This window comes from Tachypleus tridentatus, chromosome 7, assembly GCF_004210375.1.
Source record: "Tachypleus tridentatus isolate NWPU-2018 chromosome 7, ASM421037v1, whole genome shotgun sequence".
Lineage (NCBI taxonomy): Eukaryota > Metazoa > Arthropoda > Merostomata > Xiphosura > Limulidae > Tachypleus > Tachypleus tridentatus.
In genome coordinates, this window is record NC_134831.1 from 14,702,109 (window position 1) to 14,728,587 (window position 26,479).

Below are 26,479 nucleotides of genomic sequence, written 5' to 3' on the forward strand. Positions count from 1 at the left end.
TCTCCATACACATATTGTTACTAAATCATAAATACTTTTTGGGAAAATACATTCATAAAACAATTTGGATACAATTTTGATACAAAATTAATCCATTTCCCTTCATATGACAGGTGTTCAGCTTGTTACACACATGACTGAAATGTCTTGATCTGCTGTCTATGACATTTTATGCCCTTAACAACAGAAATTTATTTCTATTAATAATAGGCAATATATTTGATAACCAATATTATCCAACAGAACCTAATAATTACTACTGAAAAAACAATGAAATGATGGAAACTAATCACCTCTGCATGTAGTAAAAATGCATCAATTAGTTTTAATGATTTACATTCATATTACGAAATGTGAGAGCCAAATTAATGACATATTCATTAACATGTCCACAACACAGCTTGCTGCATTTTCAAAATGCTCCAAATTAGTGATGGGAAAAAAATCTAAATTATGAAATAAGCCATACATGTACAGGGTGTTCGGAAAGTCACTGTGCAGTTTTTCTGTTAATAAATATACAAGTACACAGTGACTTTCTGAACACCCTGTATAATTAAATTTCATTAAATTCTAAACCTTTTGTTGCATCCATATTTAAATTAAAGAATGTTGCACAAATCATGTTTAATAACACATAGTTAGAAGCAGTGGCCATTAACATAACAAGCAGGAACAATCAACAAGATGTCTGCTGATACAACATTAAAAAAGAACCAATACATTTCTTCACAATACACAGATATATTTTTAATTGCTTTAGACTTTGAATGAAACAGATTTTCAAGAACTTTGCTGTGATTGTACAATAACTATAGATCTTGTTTGGTGGTATCAAAGAAAGTTTGCATTGTTGTTTGCTTCTTCTACTATTCTATATCTGAAGATGTATTAAATGGTTACCTATGGTGGAGTGTTTGCTAAACTACTAAAAAGCATTACTGTTAAAGTTAAATACGAAATGCATTGACCTGAAACAAATCTGTAGTAGGATATCTATAGTTCAGCAGTATTTTTATGTAAGTAATATCTACAATGTAGGTGTAAGTATAAACAGGCACCATTTGTTCTGAATTGGTTAACCTTAAGACTTTTGTCTTTGCAACATCATTAAATAGGAAAAAAGTAATATGAAAAACAATAATGCATCACCAAAGTCATCACACATACATGATTAGAGCCTCTTAACAACAGCTATTTGATTGCCCAAACAAGGTTGATTGTTTACAATAAAACAGAGGAACAGGGTGAACTTTGAAAAACAAGTTTAACTCTTAGATAAAGTACAAAAAAGAATATCTAATGGAATGACTGAATTCATTCTTCCCTTTCACCCATAATCTGTAATAAGTATGATGAAAAAATTATATGATAATATCACTGGAAAAATACAAAGCTCAAAACAAGACTTAATTTACCTAAAATGCTCAAATTATTGCATAAAGTAAAAAACGAAAACTTACTTCTAAACATCCATAAAGTAAAAAAAGTCCTTACTAAGCACTCAAAGTAGAAAACACTTACTAAATACCCATAAAGTAAAACAAAATACTTACTAAATACCCTCTCATCATTAATATTCTTGATACAATACCACAGACCAACAGGGAAGACAGCTACCAAAATGTGTAGATCAAAGAAAAATGAAAACCACGTTGTTGGTTGGTGCTCCGAAACTGAGGCAATGATAGGAATGTGAATTTTGGCGTATCCAGTGTCCCATAGAGAGTAGAATCTCCCACTCCAAGGGGCTATATAACCTATGTTGTTATAAAATATGTAATCCTATTTAATGGTTGTGAATGAATATTTCACACAATCAAGCACAAATGTTAATTCAAAATCATTACAACAAAAAATAAGCATGATACATAATCTAAAAAAATTGTATCTAATGCACAAATTAAACACTTGAAAGCAAGTGCCAAAATTGTCAATGCAATAAGATTTTCTGGCAATGCACTATTAGATCTAGGACTTATTTTCATAATATTAATTAACGTAAGTAATAGGTTATGAAAACATGCGAGTAATCCAAGTTTGCAAGTGTAACATAAAACTTGTCCCTTACTTTATTTGTGATAAATTATCACACTATAATTCATAAAATATGAATTTAAGAAGCTGTGAGTCCAAACAAAGGAGAACATGTTATATATAAACCACATCAAGTATCAATGAGGCCTTTCACCCCAAACCAGCCAAGAGATATAGATACAGTAAGAAAACAAAAATACAAAATGGTGTTGTAACTGTCTCACATGATTTCAATCACACACAACTGAATACTTATAAAAGATGTTAAATAAATACAAAATATTTAATTATGGTTCTAAATGCATTTTAATTAAAACTTTGAAGTGACAATACTACCTCTGTTTCTTAGTGTTATAACAAGTTATCACCTACTTGTTATTGCAAAACATTTCTTATAGCCATAGAATAAAATCAACTACATCTATATTTCTAAAGCAAAACAGTTAATCATGTTACTGATTTTTTTGCTATTGTAGAAAACAGTTTTACTCATTTTTCATACACTATTTAAACTATTACCTATAACACTATCACTAAAAGAAACCTTGAGTTATGTTCAGATGTGTTCTCTATTATGAAAACAGTGCAATAAAAAATATTTTATAGTTTTCATCAGCAGATACAATCACAAACCTCAAAAGATGAATTACTAAGCTTTTAAGCCTAACACAATCAACTGGTAAGAACTATTGGTAAGATAATTTGTACAGAGAAATTAAGATTTGCTTCATAAATTAGTTTCCCACACAAACTTTAACAGTTCTTATAAAGTGAAAAAAATTTAAATTCATAAAATGATTAAAGTAAGTGGATAGTTTTGAAGTAAACTCCTAATAATTTACACACTTTCTTATGTAAATGACAAATTTTGTAAATAAAAAAACAATTTAGGTTATGGTCAATGTTTCTGAACAAATAGTCTAAATTGTTTGGATTACAAACTATAGAGCCCCAGTTTTCAGTTCTACTTCTAACAAAAGACGTAGCTTAAGGATACTGTCAAAGATTTATATGTAATTTTTTTAGTTGGCTTAATTTTGATTGGGGCTACTTTTCTAACTTTTTTCAAATTTGTAAGTGATACTAACAGTGCAATGGCATTTATTTCAAGCTTAAACAAATACTGGAATATGGATAACTGAGTTTTTCTTCACAGTACTGACAAATGTGTGGCATTAACCAACATGAAAGTTTAACAAAAAACAAATCTACAATTTCATGTGATTACAAAATAATGTAAGTATATGAAAGATCATACCTGCATATGTAAGTATAACAACACTGATAAAAACAATCCCTGCAACTGCAGCTGTGGCAAACAGAAATAAAGACTTGAACTCAGATCGTGACATGAATGACTGAAGATATTTTAAGAAGGCAAACGCATTCAGCAGGACAAAGACACCTAAGGGCAAAAATGGCAGCTGTAAATTTCAAGCATTTTTATGCACAAATCTTCAAAAGAAAAAACAAAAATGTATGCAATTATTAAAATATTGTCCAGTATATTACAATGAAGCTTTGGTTATTTGCCAAACAAAAATACAAGTATTACAGTTGAATTCTATAACTAGTTACTGAGTGCTGGATAGATGTAAGAATCCTTATCTATTTGGTTTCTCCTCACACAGAATACAAATTTTATTTTACTAATAAAATTCTTGAGCACACTTCAGTGTTTGTTAATCTTGTAAATGTTGTTAATATACAAAATTTATCTTTATACAAATAAAACCTATATGTATATACATTTGTTATGCTCCCCTTTGAATTGAAGAGCTATTTTCATTGTAACTGTAAGACAAAATCTTTCATAACAAAGCCAAGTGTAACAACAACAACAACAACAAAAATTGCAAAACTTATAATTTGTTTACTTTTAGAATTTGCACACAAAATCATACATGGGCAATCTGTGCCAAACCACTCCTAACTTTGAACCGGCAAACTAGATGAAATGCAGCAAGCTAACAGCACCCACTCTTGGCCTATTTTTATCCTGACACAGTAGTGGGATTTAGCAATCATTATTATAATACACCCATAGATTCAAAATGCAGCATGTTTTTGCATAAGCGGGTGAGAAACTATGAACTCTCACATCCACAGAACAAGCATGTTAATCACTAGGCCATACTTGGTACATTCTACTACATAAATGTATAAAATTGAGCATTTTAGTCTACCTGCTGATGCCATGTGTTCACTTGTCCTTACAGGCTGAAAACCAACAAAAGGAATTTGCATGGAGCACAGAAGTCCTACGATATAGAAGGATGTGTATGCTGGAAGACACAGAAAATTATCATAGTATAATAAAACATTTTCTTTCAATGGATAATGTTTAACTTCAAATCAATGTAATACTTTGAATTTGTGACACATTAAATGCATGTCACACATCAGAATGTTACATGTATATAGTTAACAAGAAACTCCTGAAAAACTGACAGATTGTTCCTACAATAAATTAAATACATGTGACATGAATGAAGAACATAACAGTAGACTCAGCAGATGCAAGAGTTTAATCATTGGAAATTTATAAGCAATTGTTTCCTAGTAGTTTAGCTGAAAGTGCACATACTGCAACACAAATATTACTTCATAGTAAATCTTCAGTTTAAATTATGCTTACGGTACAATTTCAGTTTAGCCTTACACATTCAATTGCATCATAACACAGTATGAACTAAACATAAAAAGATTAGTTTCTCAACACATGTAGAAAATAAAGTAATATCTTCACATCATATTTATTCCAAGAAAGATTGCCTTATAACAAACATTTAACAAAATAAAATTTCTGACAGAAATCAAACAAATATTTGTTTGTGAAAACCTTAATCCACAATATTATTTAAGTAATACAGTGTAAATGAACATTAAACATTAACTAATAAATAATGTTTATAACACATTGCACTGTTTATAATTAAAATGCTTTTCACTAACCTATGTATATCCTTTGCGAAAATCTTCCCATTAAAAGAAGTACAAAAATATGAAGTGGAATGAGATTGATTATAAAAACATAGCCACCCCACGCTGATACCTAAAAAAATGAAGAGAAAAACTTTACTTAAATTTTTAACTCTGTGTGTGGACTCAGTCAATTTGACCAACCACGTGACCTCTGTACTTGTATAGTCTTTAGAGTTTCAATACTTGTAATTACCAATATATCGTGTATATATTTTCACAGAATTTGGTAGTCTTTCAGTTACCATTACAAGTTTTTCACAAAAATCATACTTTTGGCAAAGTATTTTTAATAAACTAAAATAAAGGTTTGTCCACCAATATATTGATTGTTCATTTCGAATAGTCTGTGTGCAAAAGTGAATTTTGTGTTAAAATTAAAATACCTTCCTTCATCTGCAAATTTTTAAAATTAATTTGAGTGATTTCAAGCCTCCTAAATGCATTTCAAATATTTTATTTCAGTAAAACTTTATATTTTATCTATTATTTTCTGAACCCTGACTCTCTACAAGGTTGGCCAATGACTTACCTTTTAACCCTACCCCAAAAAAATCAAAATTTAAATTACTTTTTTTTTCCTAGAATGACTTCAAGGGTAGCACAAAACTAGACTCTTATCCTAAATAGCTTTAAACTCATAAGAATATACATCTATTTACAATTAATTTTTATTGTTTTGTTGTTGCCCTTTGAACTGTCACTACTATCCACATCATTGTAAATTGTAAATCACTTGGGCAATGTTCAGTTCACATTACATTACCCAAGAGCTACAACAAGCTAGTCACATTCATGGTTCATGAAACATTTTTTATTACTTATTTTACCTCATCTTAACTAACCCGAAAACATTCCTTTTCTATTTTAGCTACTTTTATAATAATAAAGAATAAACATGAAAAAAAGAAATACAATACTTACCCAATATTGTTTTTTCTAGTGACAACTGTTAATGACACTTAACCCCCTTTTTTTTCTGATGATAGTGCATTAACGTTTTATTTAATTAAATAATGCACCAAAGAAGACAAAATAATAACATGCAAAAAGTAGACAGTTCCCCAACTATCATAATTTTTCTGGCATCTATTCAAAAGACAACACTATACAATACCATTTTATATATGAAAAACCTGTTTCTATTGGTTATAGATAATATCTAATTAAACGTAAGAGAACTATTAACAAATCCTGAAAGAAAGGACATGATAGGAGTGGTCTGATTTTCTATTTGATAACTTAACAAAAATAAAGGGAATAAAAATTAGTTTCTCTGAAAAATGGTGATTGTATAATGAGCAAGTTAAATTTAATTTTCCACTTATTGGAGGGGTGGTGGACAGAGAGAGAGAAGATACTTACAGAAAATGTCACATACCACACTAGGAAGATTCAGTTTGTTTTGTTTTTTAAATACTGGCTTGTATAATTAAGAACTTGTATTAAGATATGGATTATTAGCTAGGATTTTGCTACAGTAATTGGTATAACAAACAAAAAGTAGTTTAATATTGATAAGCTAGAATATGAAATAAAAACCTCCCATTTTCTATTTGCCAAAATATTACACGTACCGACTCAAATCCAGTGGCCCCACCAGCCTCTTTATGTTTTCGGAAAAGTAAGCTTATATACACTCACTTCTATCTACAACATGTGAATAACAAACTGAAAGCTCAGAAGGTCCCCTTGCAGATTTCATAGCATAATTAAGTTATTCTGGTTTTAAAATTGTTCTTTGAAAGTTTAGGTTTGAAAAGGTAAGGTGAAACTTTAGTGAGCTTGATATTTCATATTTAGTAACTAAGCTGTATTCAGGTCAAAGTTTGATAAATTATAGTGGAATTCTATGGTATTGATATAGTAATGTTATTTTGGTTATTTCAAAATGTATAAAACTTTCACAAAATTATTTTGTTTCATATCCTGCAACCTACAACAAGCAGCAAATGAGTACAAAGTTCATAACTATAAGGTATTTGATGTACTTACTGTTCTATGTTTTTAGGAAAATAAGTCTAAAACTTGTTTGTAAATAGTAATAATGTATATACATACGTAGTGTTTCAGGTTAATATATTACCTATGTATATACATACGTAATGTAATTGAAATGTGGCAATTTTACAAAATAGAAGACCACTAAAACACAGCCAAGAAAGGTCACTTTATAAATGTGTTTTATATTCTTGGATACAGTAACATTATTCAGTTTTTCTAAATGCTAATATTTAAGTCTACAGTCAAACAGTTATTATATAAGTTCCTTCCCTATCACTTAAATTTACAGCTTATAATAAATTTAAAAAGATAATACCATGTGTGCCTGCAATTAAACAGCTAAACAGATTTTAAAATTTACTAAAAAAAGTTTACATACTCGTAAACACAGTAATCACAACTGTGAAATATACATACATATACAAAAAACAAACAAACTAGATGAGAATTTCATTTTTGCAGGTTGCTGTAATTATAGAAGGAAAACTGTAAAACTTACCATATAAAAATACCCAAGTGCTGCCATTACACCCCAGTAGACTGTTCCACTTTTTACAGCTCGTACCTTAAAAATAATTTAAAAAAAGAAATAAATTCCTTGAAATATTGGTACAATTAATTAAAACACATTATTTGATAAGTCTGTATGTGTCCATTTCTAACTGTGGAACTTAAACTTATTGTCATCAAACCTGAATGTATCCTTAGGATTCCCCCAGGGAGTGGCATAGGTAGTTCTGCTTTCTTACTTGACCTCAACCTTCTATTTCATACCATCTCAACAAATTTAGTATGTACCCTTATATCCTCCTGAGAACTGTCACAGAAGATTGTGTTTGGTCTGGCCCATAACTCCTTATCACTCACTACCCAGGCATTACAGTGTCTGTATATCCATCTTTCACTCAGTTTTTGTTTGATCCCAACCATACTTGCCATGTATCCTAAGGGTGTTTGGATTTAACACACACACACTTCCTCTAGACACTCCTCGTGCTCTTCATTTTATTTTACTAATCTCTATCAGACTTCAAATGTACCTGTAGGATGCTCATTTGTAACACAAGGGGACTACCATTCAGGTCTAGCCCATTATTTCTCTCTCCTTTGGTCAGTCTTTTCTGTGCATTGAATGGGTACACCAGCTAACAGAACACATTTTAGCAGCTGTCTGAGATGATTGCATAGAAAGTTCACTGCTACAGAAACTAATTCTTGCTTTATTTTTATTTTTCTGATTATTTTCCAGCTGTCTTTACCTTTATTAAGTGTTTAAAAACATTTCTGTTCATATTTTCAAGAATTTGAAGGCACAGCTGTACATTTCTAGGATCTCTTTCCACCCAGTAAAAATCAAAACTTTTAAATATTCTTTAGTAAAACAGGCATAGAGGTAACAATTAATGTTAATGAAACAATGTAGATGTTTGACAGAATACTTCAGTACTGACCCTTCAGGAGATCCAAGGTCTTATATCTGCTACTATGAGTGTTACTTGCATATTTTTAATTATTTTTGCTTCATCACCATGTTTTGACAATTTCACCAATACAGCATTTTCTTCAATATCATAGTTGAGCTAAAAAATCTACTTTTAGGCATTTTTCTTCAAATAAAGTTTTTCGGACTTCAAGGGCATAGCAAAGGGAATATAAAGACACAGAAATAGGTAAATGGATACAAACTGGAGTATTTTTCCTTTTAAATTTACAATTCTTTCTTTTCTATACTGACTTGTCATATGAATATGTAATTTCCTATCTTAGCAATTCAAAATTTCCATTTCTTTTACTTTATTCAATGATATTCAATCTGCTTTTATGAAAAACATTCATAACAATAAAAAACCTATTTCAAGACTGTTTCATGATTTAACCTAAGCACATTTATTAAAAGCCAATAAAAGACAGGAGCACAGTGTATAAAAACTATCAAATTTCAAAAACAAAGTTTAAAATCTGAGGTACACTAAAGAATATCATTAAAACAACTTATTTTAAATGCTTCCAACAAACATTTACATATCAAGTTTCAGAAATAATTATTTCTCACATATTAATCAAACTTATAAATCATCTCCATTATCAACTTCCACTGAATTATTTTGAACTCCCTAAAACCCCATATGCACAAACTTTGTTACAAATCTATTAAAACTTTTCACATTACAAAACTTCACACATAAAAATCTAATTTAAAATACCCAAAAATTAATACTCTACAACCTGTAAAGCATGATACTGATGTTATACTATTACAATCTGCAAGAATATTCTGCTATTATTATGGATTTGAAACCTTTGTTCTGCTCTTCTTGACAAGCTTAACATTAAACAGTTTATCTTTTCTAACAATAAAAAAGTTAAAAAGCATTATTTCTTCTGAACAAGCTTTATAAGATTATGGGTTTCCTTAAGTCTACAAAACTGATTTTCTCATTAAGCCCCAGAGCCCAGACTCATGAATATTATAATTCTGAACAAGTGGTTTTGTCAACTGTATTGTTTCAGTCTTTTCATTCGTAAACAAATTCAGTACTGTTAACAAGAACAGTTTTTATCACTCTGCTATTACAATTAATTTTAAAATGAAAATCTTGTTCAAAATTATTCTTGTTTGGAAAGCTTTGAAATTTGTACTTGAATGAAACAAAGGTCAATTCCCTACATCCTTCTTTAATTATGCTATTTGAAGTATTTTTGCCAATTAACTGTTCTTTCAATGTTCCCATATGTTGCTATTCATTACTTTCAACATAGAGTTATATATGTGCCTCAAAGAAGACTGAAATTACCTCAAGCTTTAAGTATAGAAATTCTTATTGTTCCAGTTTTACTGACACTTATAACCAGTAATGATGAAAATCACTTTTAATCCCCATTAATTTCCAGGATATAACAGAACTATTTAAAAATTAACTTATATCACTGATGTCTAATATGTGTAACGTAATTACAAATCATGATACAAAAACACAAGTTGTCCAGCCCTGAATAAAAGCCAAAAAACATAAACAGTTTTTCAGTTAACTTACCCACATGTAGTAAGTAAACATCAAAGCAAAGATAGCAATGCCTTCATTGTCATAGCTTCCTGCTACAGACCGACTAATATATCCTGGAACTAACCAAGAAATAACACTTAGTGTTTCTGTTGAATATTTTTTTTATTACACAAGATCTTATATTCTCCAGAATAATGAATAAATGGGTGTTCATATCCCTGTATGTAATGAAATTTGAATGTTGTAAAAAAAATAAGTTCTCATATATTGTTACCACTATGTTTAAAAAAATAATTTTTTCATGACAATAAGTTTAAAATTTACTTGTAGTTTTCATTTCTTTACACAATAACAATTATTTTAAAAACTACTGTGAATTTATGTTGCATTATCAATAGAAGAATAGAGCCATTCAAACTGAACAAAGTCAGATACAGAAATACTTCCACTTGCAGGTCATCAAAAAAAATTGGTGGAATCTCAATTTGAAATAAAACAACTGGGTAGACTTACCTCTCATCACTGAATTATTCTCATAAACTGCATCAGGAAAATGATATGGTATTATATCAATGACAAGTATAGAATGATATCTTGAGTAACTTACCTTATCACTGGACTGCAAAACCAAAAAATTCATGACTTCTTGTGAATCATTACTGATAATCATCAAACAGAAAATTTAAGTTTTCTTTAGAACAAATGTATCATATCAGGTCTTTCCATAAGTAATGTCATTTTTTGGAACAGGATAAGTTTAAATGCATATTTTTTCCCTAAATGAAGTTATTCTCAAAGTTATAAGTTACATGGGATGACTTTATGACATTAAGTGTAAGCCATTTTGTTTCTTTACTAGTTTTTGTTTTATTTATTTTAGAAGCCCCAGTTATCATGGAGCTGTCAGAGGAGCACACAAGGCATATAATGTTTTACAAGTTCATAAAAAGGGAAAAGTGCAACCGAAGCTATGAGAAGCATTCAAGAGATGTACAGTAATGACATTCTGAATGTGAGGAAGTAAAGATGTTTCAATAAGTTTAGAACTGGTGACTACACTTTGATGGATGCAGCTTGCACTGGGCACCCTGTTGAGTTTGATAATGACCTATTTCTAGCAACACTTGAGGAGGATTGTGCTGTAACTGTTGAATGATTAGCACAAACTCAATTCAACTCCTTCCACTGTCATTCAATATTTACAATAATTTGGTAGAGTTTCAAAGTTGGAAAAACAAGCATTACAAGTTGTCAGCTGTTCATCTGAGAGAACAAAAAGAATCTGTACATCTCTTCACTCTCGTGAACTTCAAACTTCGTTTTTGAACTGCCTAGTGACTGGAGATGAGAAATGGGCACTATCAAAATATTAAGTGCCATTGACAGTGGATTAGTGTAGGAGAACCAGCTACACCACAGCCAAAAGCAAACCTGCACCCTTGGAAGGTTTCACTTAGTGTTTGGTAGGATGAAGGTAGTGTAATACATTGAGTTGTTACAACCAAACCAGACAATCAGTGCTGAGAGATACTGCCAGCAACTGGATGGACTGAAAACTGCACTAAAAAAAAAAGAGAGAGAGAGACCTGTTTCAGCAAATCAGGAGTTATTTTCCACCATGAAAATGCACGTCCTCACACCACTAGGATTACTTCCAGAAAAACTGAAAATCTTGGCTGGAAGAAACTTCCCCACCCTGCCCCTTGTTCTCCTGATCACACTCCTTCAAATTACCATCTTTTCAGAAGCTTGCAACATCACCTGAATGTAAAACAATTTACTTCTATGGATGAATTAAAAATAGCCTATGTTCTTTGTCTCAAAACTACCTGATTTTTATAAGCTTGATATTGAAAATTTATTTAGATGTTGGCAGACTGTTATTGAAAGTGATGGAAAATACATAATTGATTAAAGTTGTTATTTGAGTTCTTTTCCATTCTTTTAAATCTTAGTGTTACGAATGACATTACTTATGGGATGACCTGATAGATAACTGTCCAACTCTGTGTGCGTGTGCACACACTTCTGTTCTTGCCCAGCTTCACTATCCCAGTGAAAGATGTATAAATAAATTTAAACACTAACCAAATGTCCTGTCACTGGCTAAGTTCTGTAAGAGTTTCATGCACTTGACAATTTAATTATTAATGACACTATAATAGTTATTAAAATGTAAAAATTAGATTTTCCAATTTAAAATGCATTCTTTACACAAACATTTAAACAAAACAATTTTCAACAAACTTGATTTAGCTCAACCACACTGGTGAACCAAGCAAATGAGCTCAAAGCTACCATCTTGTTTCAGCCTTCCACCCAAAGTACCACTTAGCACTAAGTCACATGACTTTAGGATGCAATATTTAAATGTACAATTAGCAACTTTTGCTAAACAAATAAGTTGTTTATTGGTTAAATTGGGTACATAATGACTAGAATATATAAAATCTATGATTATTTTCACACAAATTTAAATGTCTGCTTCAACAGTTCAATCTTGCACCAAAAAAGTGAAATAAAGAAAAGGATGGACTTCAAAATTGAAGGTCCATATGTTTGTTTTTTTACAGCAAAGCAACATAAGGCTCTGCTGTATCCACCAAGGGGAATCAAACCCCTAATTTTAGTATTGTACACCTGAACTGCCCAGAGAACTCAAAGGTCTGTAACATGTAATCAAATCAAAATGCTCTGTTTAACAAACAAATGACAAATTAAGATTCATAATTTATAATTCCCTACATCCGAGTGAACATTAAGCAGTATTTGTGTGTTTTTTTTATATATACATTATGACCCATTCTTTAAGTGCTCAGAGAAGTTTAACAAACTTATTGACCATTAACCAGAAATGATCCTTAGTCACCAAATATGTAACTAGCAGAGTCCCAAATTTCAAAATTTCCATCCAAAAGCTTTCCATATCCCCTTACAGTTGGGGTTTTTACACAGAGTATTGTGTGAATAACCTTCAAAATATCAAGCCAGAGCACATTTTTGACATTCAACTGCACACAAGTATCCACTGTTCATCTTGAGTATGCACATTCCGAGTCATGATTATAACCTCTAAAAGTCATTCTCTAACTCAATACACACACACACCACATACATGTAGTACAGTTGTTTATACCTAAGCTAAAATGGAGACATGCAAATATTGAAAAAAGTAGCATCCTATAAACAGAAGATATACAAAATGTGGGTCTTACTTTACAAAAGTAAACTATTTACATAAATAGCAGTATATGTTCAATCAATGTCCAAATACACTACAGAAGTAATAGAAAAAGGATGACTTACCTATTGCAATAAAACATGCTGCAAATAACCCTGCTCCCTCACTCCATAATTCTTTTGTCAAAAAATATGTAGCTAATGCTGTGAGGCCACTGTTGGCAAAAATAAATATTAATCTTAAAATGACACTTTTGTATCATATTTCATCAAGACCTTTCAGTTAAGCATTGGGACAATGAAAGAATATATGTACATATTACTTACATTTCTGAAAATATTTGAATGGCAGTTTCAATTATATTTTTAAGCATAAATATAACTCTTCCTTTCCTTTTACTCAGATAATTTCAATAAGGACCTCTTCACACTTGCCTCAATTCCTATTAGTCAGTAGTTGTGTATCATATGCAACTAGTCTTTCCATCACTACCAATATTTAACACTGTCCTTTATGACCGAGTTGGTTACATTTTACACAATATCTTTACTACCTTCATTTTGCCTGGCATAACCTTGATTTTAGCCAAGAGTATTTCTTTTAACCATATATATCTATTTATATCCACAATATACTTGCATATAATAGGCTTCAAATATTTCTGAAATAAGACTTGTCCTACATGCTCTTTATTAAATACTCAGATGAACTGTGTTAAATGGCTCTAATAATCTAAGTTACATGATCATAAAATGTGTGTTATACAGGTATTCAGCTTTCAGCTACACACTCTTACAGGCTACTAAACAGAACTGCAGGAATCACACTATTTACAGTACCAACCATAAATATGTAACCAACATAGATATAAATAGGTAATAATACCAATAGTTATAATTAACATGGAAAAAACTGTGGGCTTTACTTTCTCCAACAATTTTCATCACATTACTTTATATTTTCTAAATATTAATCTAACATTAGCTCCTACTAAGTCACAAATAGAGTAGGCAAGCACCAGTTTGTTTCCAAACTGGTTCAGTAATATGAGTTAAAATTAACACATCTAACTAACACAATCTCAGTCTTCAAGTTAGCAGACAAATAGAAACTGTGGTGTTTTTTTTCTAACATTTAACAGAATTAAGCTAAAAAGTACACTATTGTATTTTTAGCAAGTCACACACACACAGTTTTTTCAACACCAAGCTATGGCAGTGACAAAATAAAGGTCACATTAAATTCAGACCCACGATCTGTTCTGTAGTCACGCAACAAAACGTTAAAGGAAAATTCCTAAACACCAGAAGGAGAATTTTAAAGAACATAAATAAAGATACTGTGAAAACACACACACACACACACATATCCTAAAATATAAAAAAAAGACAAACTTTAATGAATTTCTTTTATTCTTCACGAATTTAACTTACCTGAACATTGGGGCTAAGAAAACACAAACATCTCGGATGTGTACGGTAATATTTAGTGCTGACAAAACATAATGAATTGCTCCTGATGTTATCATTAACCCTGGATAAACCTGTAAGATAATGTACAGAGCAGAATATTACATTTCCCTTTATTATGAGTTCATGTAAGCCTTGTGTGTCAGCTAATAACAAGTACATAAGTAAAATAGCTTGAAAAACAACAGACTATAAAATATAAATTTATGGTTGATGATCTGTTTGTGGGAGGTAGGCATAGTATAGCTAATGAGGTATGTCATTTATCTCAGATAAGATTAAATCAACACTGTATAAAAGTAGTGAAAAGGATACAACTGTACAAATTAGGAACCCTACTAAGTGAAAAAAATTTTGTTTTGAAGAATTATGAAAATTCACTTTAAACAACTTGCAAACCATATAAAATGAATAATTTCTGCATAATACAGTTATATATATATTTTTCAATAACAAAAGCATGTTCACTTGTTTTAAACTACAATAAATTCAATTTGATATTTCAAAATGTGGTTACCTGGCTTATTTGAATTATATATTGTTCAGGTCAAAGGTCAGCAGGTAATGTGTGTGCTTTTAATGTAATTTTATAAAGTTTTGGCAAATAAAGAACTACTTCATGTATTTAACATGAGTTTATAGTTTGGAATCAGTTACTGTTTGCTAAAAGTAGTTTTATTTTTAACTTTATTAACCCTATTTAATCTGGAAATTATGCTTTTATGACAATCACAATTTGGTCTATTTATAATATTAAACAAGTTGCTGAATTATGTATAAAGGATTTTGTTAAAGCTATTAATGTATGTGTGAACTTTTTAAAAATACTCCCTACATGTATTAAATTATATTTTCCTGCAACTTACTAGAAAATCTGTTAAAAAGTCAACTTGGACAATTTTTTTGAAAATGGAGGATCCCAGAATTATCTCAAGTCATGGAAATAATCTAATCAAAATTAGTTTCAAATAAATTACTGCATTTTTGTTGTTCTAACTACAACTATGCTAGTTTGTTATTAAGCTAAAAATTACACAATAAAGGTATCTCGTTATTCAGAGGTCTATGGTTCAATTCCAATTGCCAACAAAACTGCTCACCTTGTCTTTGTTATTGTAAAGCTACTAAATCTATTTACCACTGTCACTAATTTGACACTGTTGATTACAAGAAAGTCTTGCAACACCCACCAACAATGTTCTGGTTATTTAAATATCAAATATGTAAATTTAGTGTTTTATTACAGTCTGTTGTTTCTATTTTCTAATTTATAATAAAGCATTTAAACAAATGCACAGTTATGATACAACACTTGAGGCTCCAACACGAACAAAAATATATTTATGTATGCGTAAACAAAACTAATTTGTCTGGAAATAAGTTTTGGAAATGCATACATAGTGCCATTTCAACAAAACAAATTAGTGAAAAAATCTTATTTCTACATGTTAAACAATACAGTTGCACTGTTTGTATGATGCATTTTCATGCACAAAGTGTAGAATTAAAACAATTATTATTTGGCTGAGCTCTAAAAACAATTTTTGAGACAAATTTTAAATAAAAAATTCAGAATCAATGCTTTGTCATTTTTACATTTAGTGTAACTTGAGAAGTAAAAACAAAGTTCATAATTTTGCTTTGGCACAGCTGCAAAATGTCACCTGTAAACAAAAGATCATACTCCTATATTTTTTATAAGTTTTCAGCCAATCCAAAAAAACCTTTTCTAAGAACCTTGAAAATATTACATATAATTTCAAGACATTTCAATTTTTGTATTGTTTTTTGTTGGAGCTTTGTAATAGTACCAAATCAAGTGGTTCAATCTTTTACTAATGAAACACAGTTATAAAGATTAAATGCAACTGGATTAAGCAAGATAGTTTTAATACATTTGTTCTATTCCTTTTGTTTAAGAAATGTGCATCAAGTTACTCCTGTTTAAAAGCTACAGAAATTTTCTTCAAGGAGAAAATATCAAATAACTTTAAAGTTGATACAGCTTATATATGTTGAATGAATATAAAAGAAACTTATAAAAGTTTAAGAGAGTAACAAATGTAAATTTTGAAAAAGGTTTTTGTTTTCACCTACAAGTAGTTTATTTAGACAGAACAAAACAAAAGTTACATGACTGAATATTGCTGAAATCTTAAGAAAGGTGAATTGTTAGTCATTTCTTTGTTTAAAAATTGTTTTTACTTTTGATATATATACATTAAGGTTTTATCAATGCATAATGTTTGTAAACACTTTTTATTAAATTCACCAAACCGAAAAGTTATCAGATAAATTTTGTTAATTTTACCAATTAACAAGTATGGTAAGTGGCTACAAAGTATTGCAATGACTAATTCTATACAACACCCACAAGCATTGATTCAACACCTGTTGCATGGTTTATTTTACTGAAACTTTATAACCACATTTTACAGATTATGTAGATTCTGAAAATGAATTACATTTTTATATGTGGCATTTGTATGAATCTGCAGCTGTAGAAAGTTACTAGTTTTTGTCTTCTTACATGTTTTTAAAATTTTCCTATAATTTTTGTTTTATAAAATTGTAAGATATATTCATTTCATTAACAATTCATAGTTTCATTGTGTTAACAATTACTAGTAAATAATAAAATAGTTTTTTACCAAAATTAAGAGCTGATCAATGTTTTGTTTAAAAGTTTATTTAACAAATATAGTAAGTTTTAAACTCATATTTGTACATTGTTTGCTGAAAACTCAAAATGAAAAAAAATCATAATACCTACAATTTAACTTGAAAAATTGAGTTTCTTTTATTATTAAATTATCAAATTGCAATGTGATATTTTTTAAGTATCCAGCCATATATATTTACTGCATCAATGTTCTGATAATTCATTTTACAATATTTTCTCCCCATCAGACATACTTGGAAATTGTTAAAAACATGTACACAATATTATTCATACCATACAGTAATATGTTTAGAGTAATACCAAAGTCAAAAGTGTTAATTACCATCATTTTATAAACAGACAGGAGCTAGGGCTAACAGCATGTGAAGTAGCTTAAAAAATGGTTGTCATACATTTGGGCAAAGTAAGTATTTAAAAACTAACTTTTATTTTAACATTTTCTCCTATAATTGTTGTAATTTAACATTTCCCAAACTTCACAGCCACTTAATACACAGTATTTATCAGATAAGCCTTACATAATATTTACACCTGCTAACAAAAGACAGTTCCTTATGATTTTCTTCCCAACAAAATTTATCCACATACAATACAAACAATATCCAAGATATTTTCCAATCATAAGGAAAAAAAAACAGTTTATAAAATGAATAAACTATATTACTTACTGTTCCTCCAACTATCCTTCCCAGAGGGTACCAGGCACGTTCATCAAACCAATTAAGGAAGTTGTAAAACCCATTTTTCACCATAAAATGAGTGGAGCGATAGTTAAACCTGTACAAATATATAAAAGGAAACTTATACAAGTTCCCACTTTTATTAAATAACTTCATTAAAGTCATATAATATGAAATTATATACTCAAAATAACAGTAGTTATTGATACATTTTTACACATTTTCAGTTAAATTATTTAATCTAGTCTTTTATTATTAGAATACATAAATCATTACAAAACAAATGAAATAAAATAAATTAGAAGTTGGTTTAACTATAGAAAATACCTATTAAAAAGTTATATTAAACCAACAGATCAGTCCATCATAATTTGCACTAGACTACTATCATATACATTAATTTTAACTTTTACATTTGAAAATTTAATCCAATAAAAACTATCTACCAAAAATTATGCAAAGTGACCAAAATGTTTTTAGTCACATAACACACACTGGAGTTTTCTTCTTCTGCTTTCATTCTTAAACCAAACATGATAGCAAGTAGAAATGTTTATTTCTCTACTAGTACAAAAAAAATTATTTAACTGTATCCCTGTCCACCACATGTGATTCACAGGACATTATGCTAAAGGTCCCTAAGTACCACACAGCTACATTTAGTTGGTATGCAACATAAATGTGGCAATAGGAAATGGTTTTGGTTCAATACAGGAGATTAGAATATAATTTCATATCATCAAGTATTAACATTAGATTAAGTTACTTTTACCCTAGAGAAATTTTAAACCTCAGATAAATATAAAATTTTCTTGTTAACTGTATAGTTTCATTACCCATTACACTAACTTTATAACAAATAGATAATGTTATTTTATATATATATAAAAGCTTTAAGGAAAATTAAGGATACAAAAAAAATGACCTGAAAGAGAGAAAACCTAAGGCTTAAAGTTAAATACAAATGGCACATCAACCTACAACTTACAAACACACCAAACTGTACAGAATTTATCCAACCCTTTTATCAATTTATGAATATTTCACTCTTAATAAAGATCATTTTAGCTTTATAATTATTTGCACTTTTGTTTTTGAGGAAATATTGTATTTACCACATAACACAGTTATTCAGATACAACCATATCCTTTTTAATCAATGTGACAATAAATTGTTCCCCTTCCAAAAAAAAAAAAAGTATATACGTTTCTAACTTTATATGTACGTAACTTAATGTTATACCTTCTGTTATTGTTAACAGAAGTTATGTCAATGTAATGTATAATGATTCGGACAAGCGCCGTCGTGCCGGCTGTAGTGAGCTACTGATTTAGTCAAGTTCTACCACAGCACCAGCTTTTAATTTTAATCAAAATTATTTATTTTTTACATAACTATCGCAAATGTTTGTGAAAAGTAAGTCCAACTTCATGAATGTTTAATAAATTAGAATTATACTATATTTAACATTTTACTTATTTTTATTTAGCCCTCAGATTCCAGAGGATCTATAACGTACCACTTCCAATAAAAACTGTATGTAAATTAACGTGCCCCTTTACACCTTTAGTCCGTCGACTGTACTACTTACCAGGGGTCAAATTCATGAATAATACTTTCAAACCTAATAACTGCAAAAAGTCTTGAACTAAAACCAGCAAGCCAAGCTAAACTTAGCACAGTAAATCGCAACAAGCTTTGCAATCCAACAGCCTGTCGCAAAGGATTTTTAGACTCCGTTTTCTTATAAACATTCTCCTTCACAACAGTCGTAGCCATATTCTCCGGTGTAACACGTTCTTCAATACGCAGTACAACCAATCATTACACGCCACACTCCAAGGACAGGTGGCGTTACAAATACTTTGAAGAAAACTCACATTGCTACCACCAGGATTTAAGTAATAATTCGTTTAATTAACTTAATATGTTTGTCAATATGTTTATGGTTTATGTTGAAAATATTCTAAAGTTCAGTATTTTCACTCATAGAAATAAATAAATAATAATATTAACATATTTAGTGTTCAGTCCCACGTTAAATATCACAAAGGAATATGGAAGAAAGTAAAACATTGATTGCAACTTCGATATGAGTATAGTGTATTTTCTTATAGCAAAGCTACATCGGGCTATCTGCTGAGTCCACCGAGGGGAATCGAGCCCATGAAGTGAGTATAGAATAAACAGGAATATCATATCTAGTTAAAGAAGTAGAAGCAATTGTTTAAAAATCATTGCAGAATGACAAAAAGAGAAATATGACATTTCTGTTTAAGTTTTATACCAAACCAGTATAAGATTTTAAGTACGCCTTATGTAATATGTTTCACAACTAAGTTATTTTTAATAAATCTTCACAACTGTCTAATTTATCAGATCTTTCATAAAAAAAGGATTACTTTTTATTACAAGCAACGACCTTTATTTGATTTTGTTATATTTATACAAATATATTTAATAACTACTGAGCGAATTTCACTATCTTCATAAATAAAATGAAAGCGAATATAAATTAAATAGACCACTCGCTATATGTGAATGTTTCCTTATAACAAAACCACACACGCCCGGCAATACCAGGTGGATAAGGCACTCAACTCATAATCTGAGGGTCGCAGGTTCGAATCCCTGTCATACTAAACATGCTCACCCTTTCAGCTGTGGGGGCATTATAATGTAACGGTCAATCCCACTATTCATTGGTTAAAAGAGTTGGCGCTGAGTGGTGAGTACTAGCTGCCTTCCCTCTAGTCTTACACTGATATATTAGGGACGGCTAATGCAGATAGCCCTCGTGTAGCTTTGCGCGAAATTCAAAACAAACCAAACAAACCCACATCGAGCAATCTGCTAAGTCCATCAAGGGAAATCGAGCCCCTAATTTTGGCGTTGTAAATCCGTAAACTGCTCGCTATAAATTATTATACAATATATTTGTGAGATGTTTCTTTAGATTTGTATTGTTGTTTGGCCGCACGAAGATTTGATGTTAGGATAGGAGTGGCTTACTGACTGGAATTTTTTCCAAAATTTAAGAAATAATTTGAGCCAAACATTAAAATAAGAGTTCAAGAGATTTAGCAAATAATTTAAATTCTGGGAAATTTATTAGTCTCCACTATAGTAATTGAAGTTAGTATTCAAAGCTCTGTATAGATATTGACATAATTAACTGTTTATATATTGTATACTTTTATCAAGTAAATACTGATAGTAAAACAAATAATGAAAATAATTCATCGTTTAGAAAGTGAACTTTATTTTTTGCAAATTCTGTAAGCAGCTTGGAGTAATAAACTGAATAATTGTGATAAATTGCCATTTGTATTTTATGAAAGGCAAGAACGCAAGAATGAATCACTTTTACAAAAAAAAAAGTTAGAAAATCGCTTTTGTAAGAGTATCTACAGCATTTTCTTCTAGTCACTGTAATGGCGAATAAATCGAAAACAAGTTGTGACACATCAGGGATTTAATATTCTGAAGTATTTTTTGTTTGTTCGTTTTGAAATTCGTTTAAAGCTACTCGAGGATCATCTACGTAGCCGTTTATAGTTTAGAAACGATAAACTGGAGGAAAAGCAGCTAGCCAAAACCCCCATTGCAAACTACTGGACTATACTTTATAAACGATAGTGGAATTGGTCGTCACAATATAACAACCCGATGTCTTAAAGGAGGAGCATGCTTCATGACGAGGTTTGATCCCGTAGGTTGGAATTCAAGTAACCTAACCATCAGTCAGACCAGTGAAGAATTTTTTCATCATTACCTTCAATGTTGCTACTAATAGAACATTGGGTAAATTATCAACCAAAAGTGTTTTACCATTCATCAGTTTTATCTGTCTATTTATCTATCTTCTACCATTGTTAAGTAGCTAATGCGTTGAATGCGCTATTGTCATAACAATATTTTTACGATATTTATCATCAAATATCAAGTTTGAAAAATATTTTCCAATCCTTGTGCCATAGTTTCTTGTCGAAATTTGCTCAAAGCTTCTTGGAAACTATCTGTGCTGGTTGTCATTAATAATGAATCGATAGGCTAGAGGGAAGGCAACTAATCAATACCATCCATTGTCAATGCATTAACTACTCCAATCGAATAGTGGTACCTAACCATTACTATTAAAAGTATTAAGTTACAGAAGTTAGAAATCTTATTTTATTCAGGTTTTACGTACCAAGCCCAAGATACCTTTTAATTTTACCCAGTGTATAAGCTCGTAACATTATTTTGTTACAGATGGTTAAGTGATCATTGTGAACAAACAAAAGTGAAACGTGGCACCACCTGTTTAATTCAGAATGACACCTGAGATCAGTTCTCAGGTACGTTTTTTCGCAAGTATCACTCTGTTTGTTTGTTGTTGAACATAAAACTATACAGTGGGTCGTGCTTTATCCACCACGGGTATCTAAAGCTGGTGTTTAGTGTTATAACCTTCAGGCCTACCGTTTAGTTACTGAAGTCAGTTGCTATCCACCTTTTAAATTGAAAACGAAAAAGAAGTGGTCCAATTTAGCAATGTAAAATTATTTAAAAATATGTGGAGCAACAACTTATCACACTTATTTTCAATATCAGTTTATAACGCTCTTTTTATATCATCTTTTATTCGTAATATCAATTACACTGTACAACAAAGTTTTTGCTTCTTGAACACTGTTGGGTGTTCCTTATAAATTTTTGGCTGCTGATCACGAAAATCACAACCATATTTGCCCATCACGTATAGTTTCATCGAAATCTTCAGTTTTGTCATGTTTTTTTCTTATATTTGTGTCCAAAAATTTTCATTTCTGTAAGATACCTATGAACAATGTTTTGTTCAGTCTGGGCATGTCCAGGCATGAAATCAGGCCAGGTGTAAGTATGCAGCCCGGGCATGTCTGGGCAGGCCGAAATCAGCTTCACACTGTCTCAGCAGGCTACAAAAGTGGCTTGCATACACAGATGCTACTCATTGGAATAATTGTTTTGTTTTTGAAATTTCGCACAAAGCTACTCGATGGCTATCTGTGCTAGCCGTCCCTAATTTAGCAGTGTAAGACTAAAGGGAAGGCAGCTAGTCATCACCACCCACCGCCAATTCTTGGGCTACTCTTTTACCAACGAATAGTGGGATTGACCGTCACATTATAACGCCCCCACGGCTGAGAGGGCGAGCATGTTTAGCGCGAACCCGCGACCCTCGGATTACGAGTCGCACGCCTTACGCGCTTGGCCATGGCAGGCCCATTGGATTAATATAGTCCGTATAGTGTGTATGTATTGTTTCAGAATATAACATTGCCTCAGTAGCACTGTAACAAGTAAGTTAGATGCTGCATACGTTTTGCAGGACAATTGGTGTCGGCCAATATGTATCGTCAATGTCGTAACATCTGCGATACATTCTGCTAAATTTGTAGCGAGTATACACTTGTTTATCAGAGACGCTCAATGACTGCTCATGTGAAGATAGCCTATCATCTGTACTTCGGCTGTAAAATTGGTGATCAAGACCAGGAATGGGCGCCTCATATTTGTTGTGCGACATGTGCTGTCTGTCTGAGAGCTTGGCTCAGAGTCACTCGAAAGACAATATCGTTTGCTGTCCAGATGACAAAGGCTGTTTGCCCTTTCAGCCGTAGGGAGATTATAATGTTTCGATCAATCTCACTATTCGTTGGTAAAAAAGTAGCCCAAGAGTTGGCGGTGGGTGGTGATCACTAGCTGCCTTCCTTTAGTCTTACACAGTTAAATTAGGGACGGCTAGCTCAGGTAGCCCTCGTGTAACTTTGCGCGAAATTCCAAACAAACCAAACCAAAACCTTTAAACATTGTATTAAGAGAAAACTACCTTAATTTAAATTTCTTGATTAATTTTTTAAATAAATATGAATATTGTCTTTATTAATATGATCTAATTTAAAGTCTGCGAATATACACATCTCTTGAGAGGAACCAATAAAATAACATTAAAACCAACAAAAATTTTCCGTCAAATGTGAATTTATATCTTCAAAATTTACTAGCATTCAATTAACTCCATTAAATTATCACTTATTCTAAAATGAATTCGTAAATTTAATAACAGTAATTAAAGAAATATATTTTCGACCTCACAGGAATAAGCGAAATGTTTTAATAATATTCTTCAATATGTAGCCTTACTGGTTAAATACTACAAGATAGATATATTGTCTTTGCAGGTAAAATTTGGCAAGGTTTCTCCATTATTTTTCCGAATTGTGTAATTTCTACTTATATAACGTTATTTTCTGTCCAAACTTGCCATGGGGAGTGTTCATCAACAACAAACTATACTTACTAATAAGTTCCAGTAAACATAATGCTGATTTTGTGTTAAAAAGGAAACGTAATATATGAAGGTAAATTGAGCTTCCAAAGACCTGTTTTTATTTAAACTATAATTAAGAAAAATTCCGTCATATTTTAGAAATATCAACGTCAAAGTACAGAAAGAAATTTTTGTTACAAAGAAATACGTTTTTATTAGAATGTTAAGTTTACAGAAATCCTGAAGAATAAAGAAAAAAATTAATACTTGTTTTAAAATATATATGTTTTATTCACAATTATGTTCATTATGAGTTTACGGCAAATAACTAAAGATGTCATAACATAAAACACTTTTTAGAGTGTAGAAGTAGGATACACTGAAGAATCTCCTTCAGTTAATACAAAACGAAGAATTGAATAGTAGTCTAAAGTCAACTGCGTTTAGCCTCGGAACCAGGTTTTAGAGTTGATTTTGTAAAACTGTTAAATAAGAAAGAATAAAAAGTACAAAGAACAACATTCATTTGGATCCTCTTAAATACCGTTGTTTCGAAATACTAAGAAAAGAACAGACATTCAAATATATTTTCACTCAGTATTTTGATATAGTTGATTAATATTTTCATTAAATACGTTTTACAATGTGCAGTTATATCTCACAGATTAAAGTGGATCACAGAGATTGCAAAGCTTTATTCTTTTTCATGAGTTTACTGGCAAAGACCAATGAATCTGCAAAACCAAAACATTTGCATGTTCTTTTATGTTTAATTAGGAAAATTCAGGCTGCAGTTATAAGTTAGACGAAACACAAATTCGGGATTTGAGTTAAATTCTTCTATTTTCATTCTCAAAACTTTGAATTAAATTAATTATGTGAATTAGTGATAATCAAAAAATTCAACCTTGCTTTCTTAAGTTATGTTGGAGTCTTTCATATTTGTGGAAATTTTGCAAAATGTTTTACTTCCGATATATTGTTCCAGTGTGTGTTTTTCTTACTGAATCAAACGAAAGGAATCGAATCCCCGAGTTTTTCGTTGTAAAGGGTAAACTTATCTCTGTCCAGGGGAAGGGGAAATCTTTGGTTTGTTTTGAATTTCGCGCAAAGCTACACGAGAGCTATCTGCGCTAGCCATCCATAATTTAGCAGTGTAAGACTTGAGGGAAGGCAGCTAATCATCACCACCCACCGCCAACTATTGGGCTACTCTTTTACCAACTAATAGTGGGATTGATCGTCACATTATAACGCCCCCACGGCTGAAAGGACGAACTGTTAGGTGTAATGGGGATTCGAACCCTATGAAGTTTTCGTGGAACAAAATTGCCCTGTTTAAAAACGTAGTAAGTTAGGTAATATTTCTTATGTTGATCTAATCTTTGTGACCGTAATTTTTTAAAAAGATTAAATATCAGAAATAATATATTTAATATTTCCGTATAAATGTCAAGCATGAATTATAACAATTATTTATTTGAATGTACACAGTGTACTTGTTCTATTTTATTTATCTTTTTTGTGTTATTTTTAATGACATTCCTGTAGCTGCTGCACGTGAAACAATGACGTAAGTTCTGGTTGAAACAGACAAGGGTTAGTTTTAAATACAGGTAACACATAAAACTCTAACTTCGGGATATATATATATACTGATAAAAGTGTAAAGCAAATATCAGTGTTTTTAAAATAAGCAGTAAAATGCTCACTTATACGTATATATGTATGTGCATGTGTGCTGAATTTCTACAGTCACGTGGCTACAAGTAATGTTTAATCGTTATTATGTTGTTATAAAACTTGACTTTTAAATAAATTCCACGCATGCAACAGTAATAAGCGTACACACAATATAACTGTATATAAAAGTTCTTGCTTGGAGTTATTCTTCCTTCATTCAGAGGGGCTTTCTCGAATACTGCAGTTGTCGGTGTCGACGTTCCACTCATCTTTCAATTTATTCCTCTGAAAGACAATTTTTTTTTTGTAAAATTACTTCTGGTGAAAAGAAAATCATAATTTTAACTATTGACAGGTTTGTATATTTACAAATGATAAAAGTAGCGTTTGCGTTCCATTTTTACCATCATTCAATAAAGCGTGGAAATGCTTGTTGCGTTTATAAACTTTATTTTTTGT

The 26,479-nt window shown here is 30.8% G+C and overlaps 2 protein-coding genes across 3 annotated transcripts in view; both read right to left on the reverse strand.

The window, feature by feature from the left end:
* The window catches only part of Stt3B (catalytic subunit 3B of the oligosaccharyltransferase complex), a 35,206-nt gene extending 15,322 nt beyond the window's left edge, over nucleotides 1–19,884 (reverse strand). Inside the window, exons 1-10 of the mRNA XM_076510428.1 lie at nucleotides 19,634–19,884; nucleotides 18,030–18,138; nucleotides 14,643–14,752; nucleotides 13,335–13,423; nucleotides 10,059–10,147; nucleotides 7,523–7,588; nucleotides 4,993–5,092; nucleotides 4,224–4,322; nucleotides 3,296–3,442; nucleotides 1,557–1,760 (exon numbers count right to left, since the gene is read on the reverse strand). Of these exons, the coding sequence (XP_076366543.1) occupies nucleotides 1,557–1,760; nucleotides 3,296–3,442; nucleotides 4,224–4,322; nucleotides 4,993–5,092; nucleotides 7,523–7,588; nucleotides 10,059–10,147; nucleotides 13,335–13,423; nucleotides 14,643–14,752; nucleotides 18,030–18,138; nucleotides 19,634–19,821 (1,201 nt within the window). The 5' untranslated portion in view covers nucleotides 19,822–19,884. The remainder of the gene's footprint in view (nucleotides 1–1,556; nucleotides 1,761–3,295; nucleotides 3,443–4,223; nucleotides 4,323–4,992; nucleotides 5,093–7,522; nucleotides 7,589–10,058; nucleotides 10,148–13,334; nucleotides 13,424–14,642; nucleotides 14,753–18,029; nucleotides 18,139–19,633) is intronic.
* A 4,663-nt stretch (nucleotides 19,885–24,547) lies between these two features.
* LOC143255177 (uncharacterized) overlaps nucleotides 24,548–26,479 on the reverse strand; it is an 83,679-nt gene continuing 81,747 nt past the window's right edge. For both annotated transcript variants that reach the window (XM_076510430.1, XM_076510429.1), the window contains exon 26: nucleotides 24,548–26,305. In XM_076510430.1, the coding sequence (XP_076366545.1) occupies nucleotides 26,234–26,305 (72 nt within the window). In that variant the 3' untranslated portion in view covers nucleotides 24,548–26,233. The remainder of the gene's footprint in view (nucleotides 26,306–26,479) is intronic.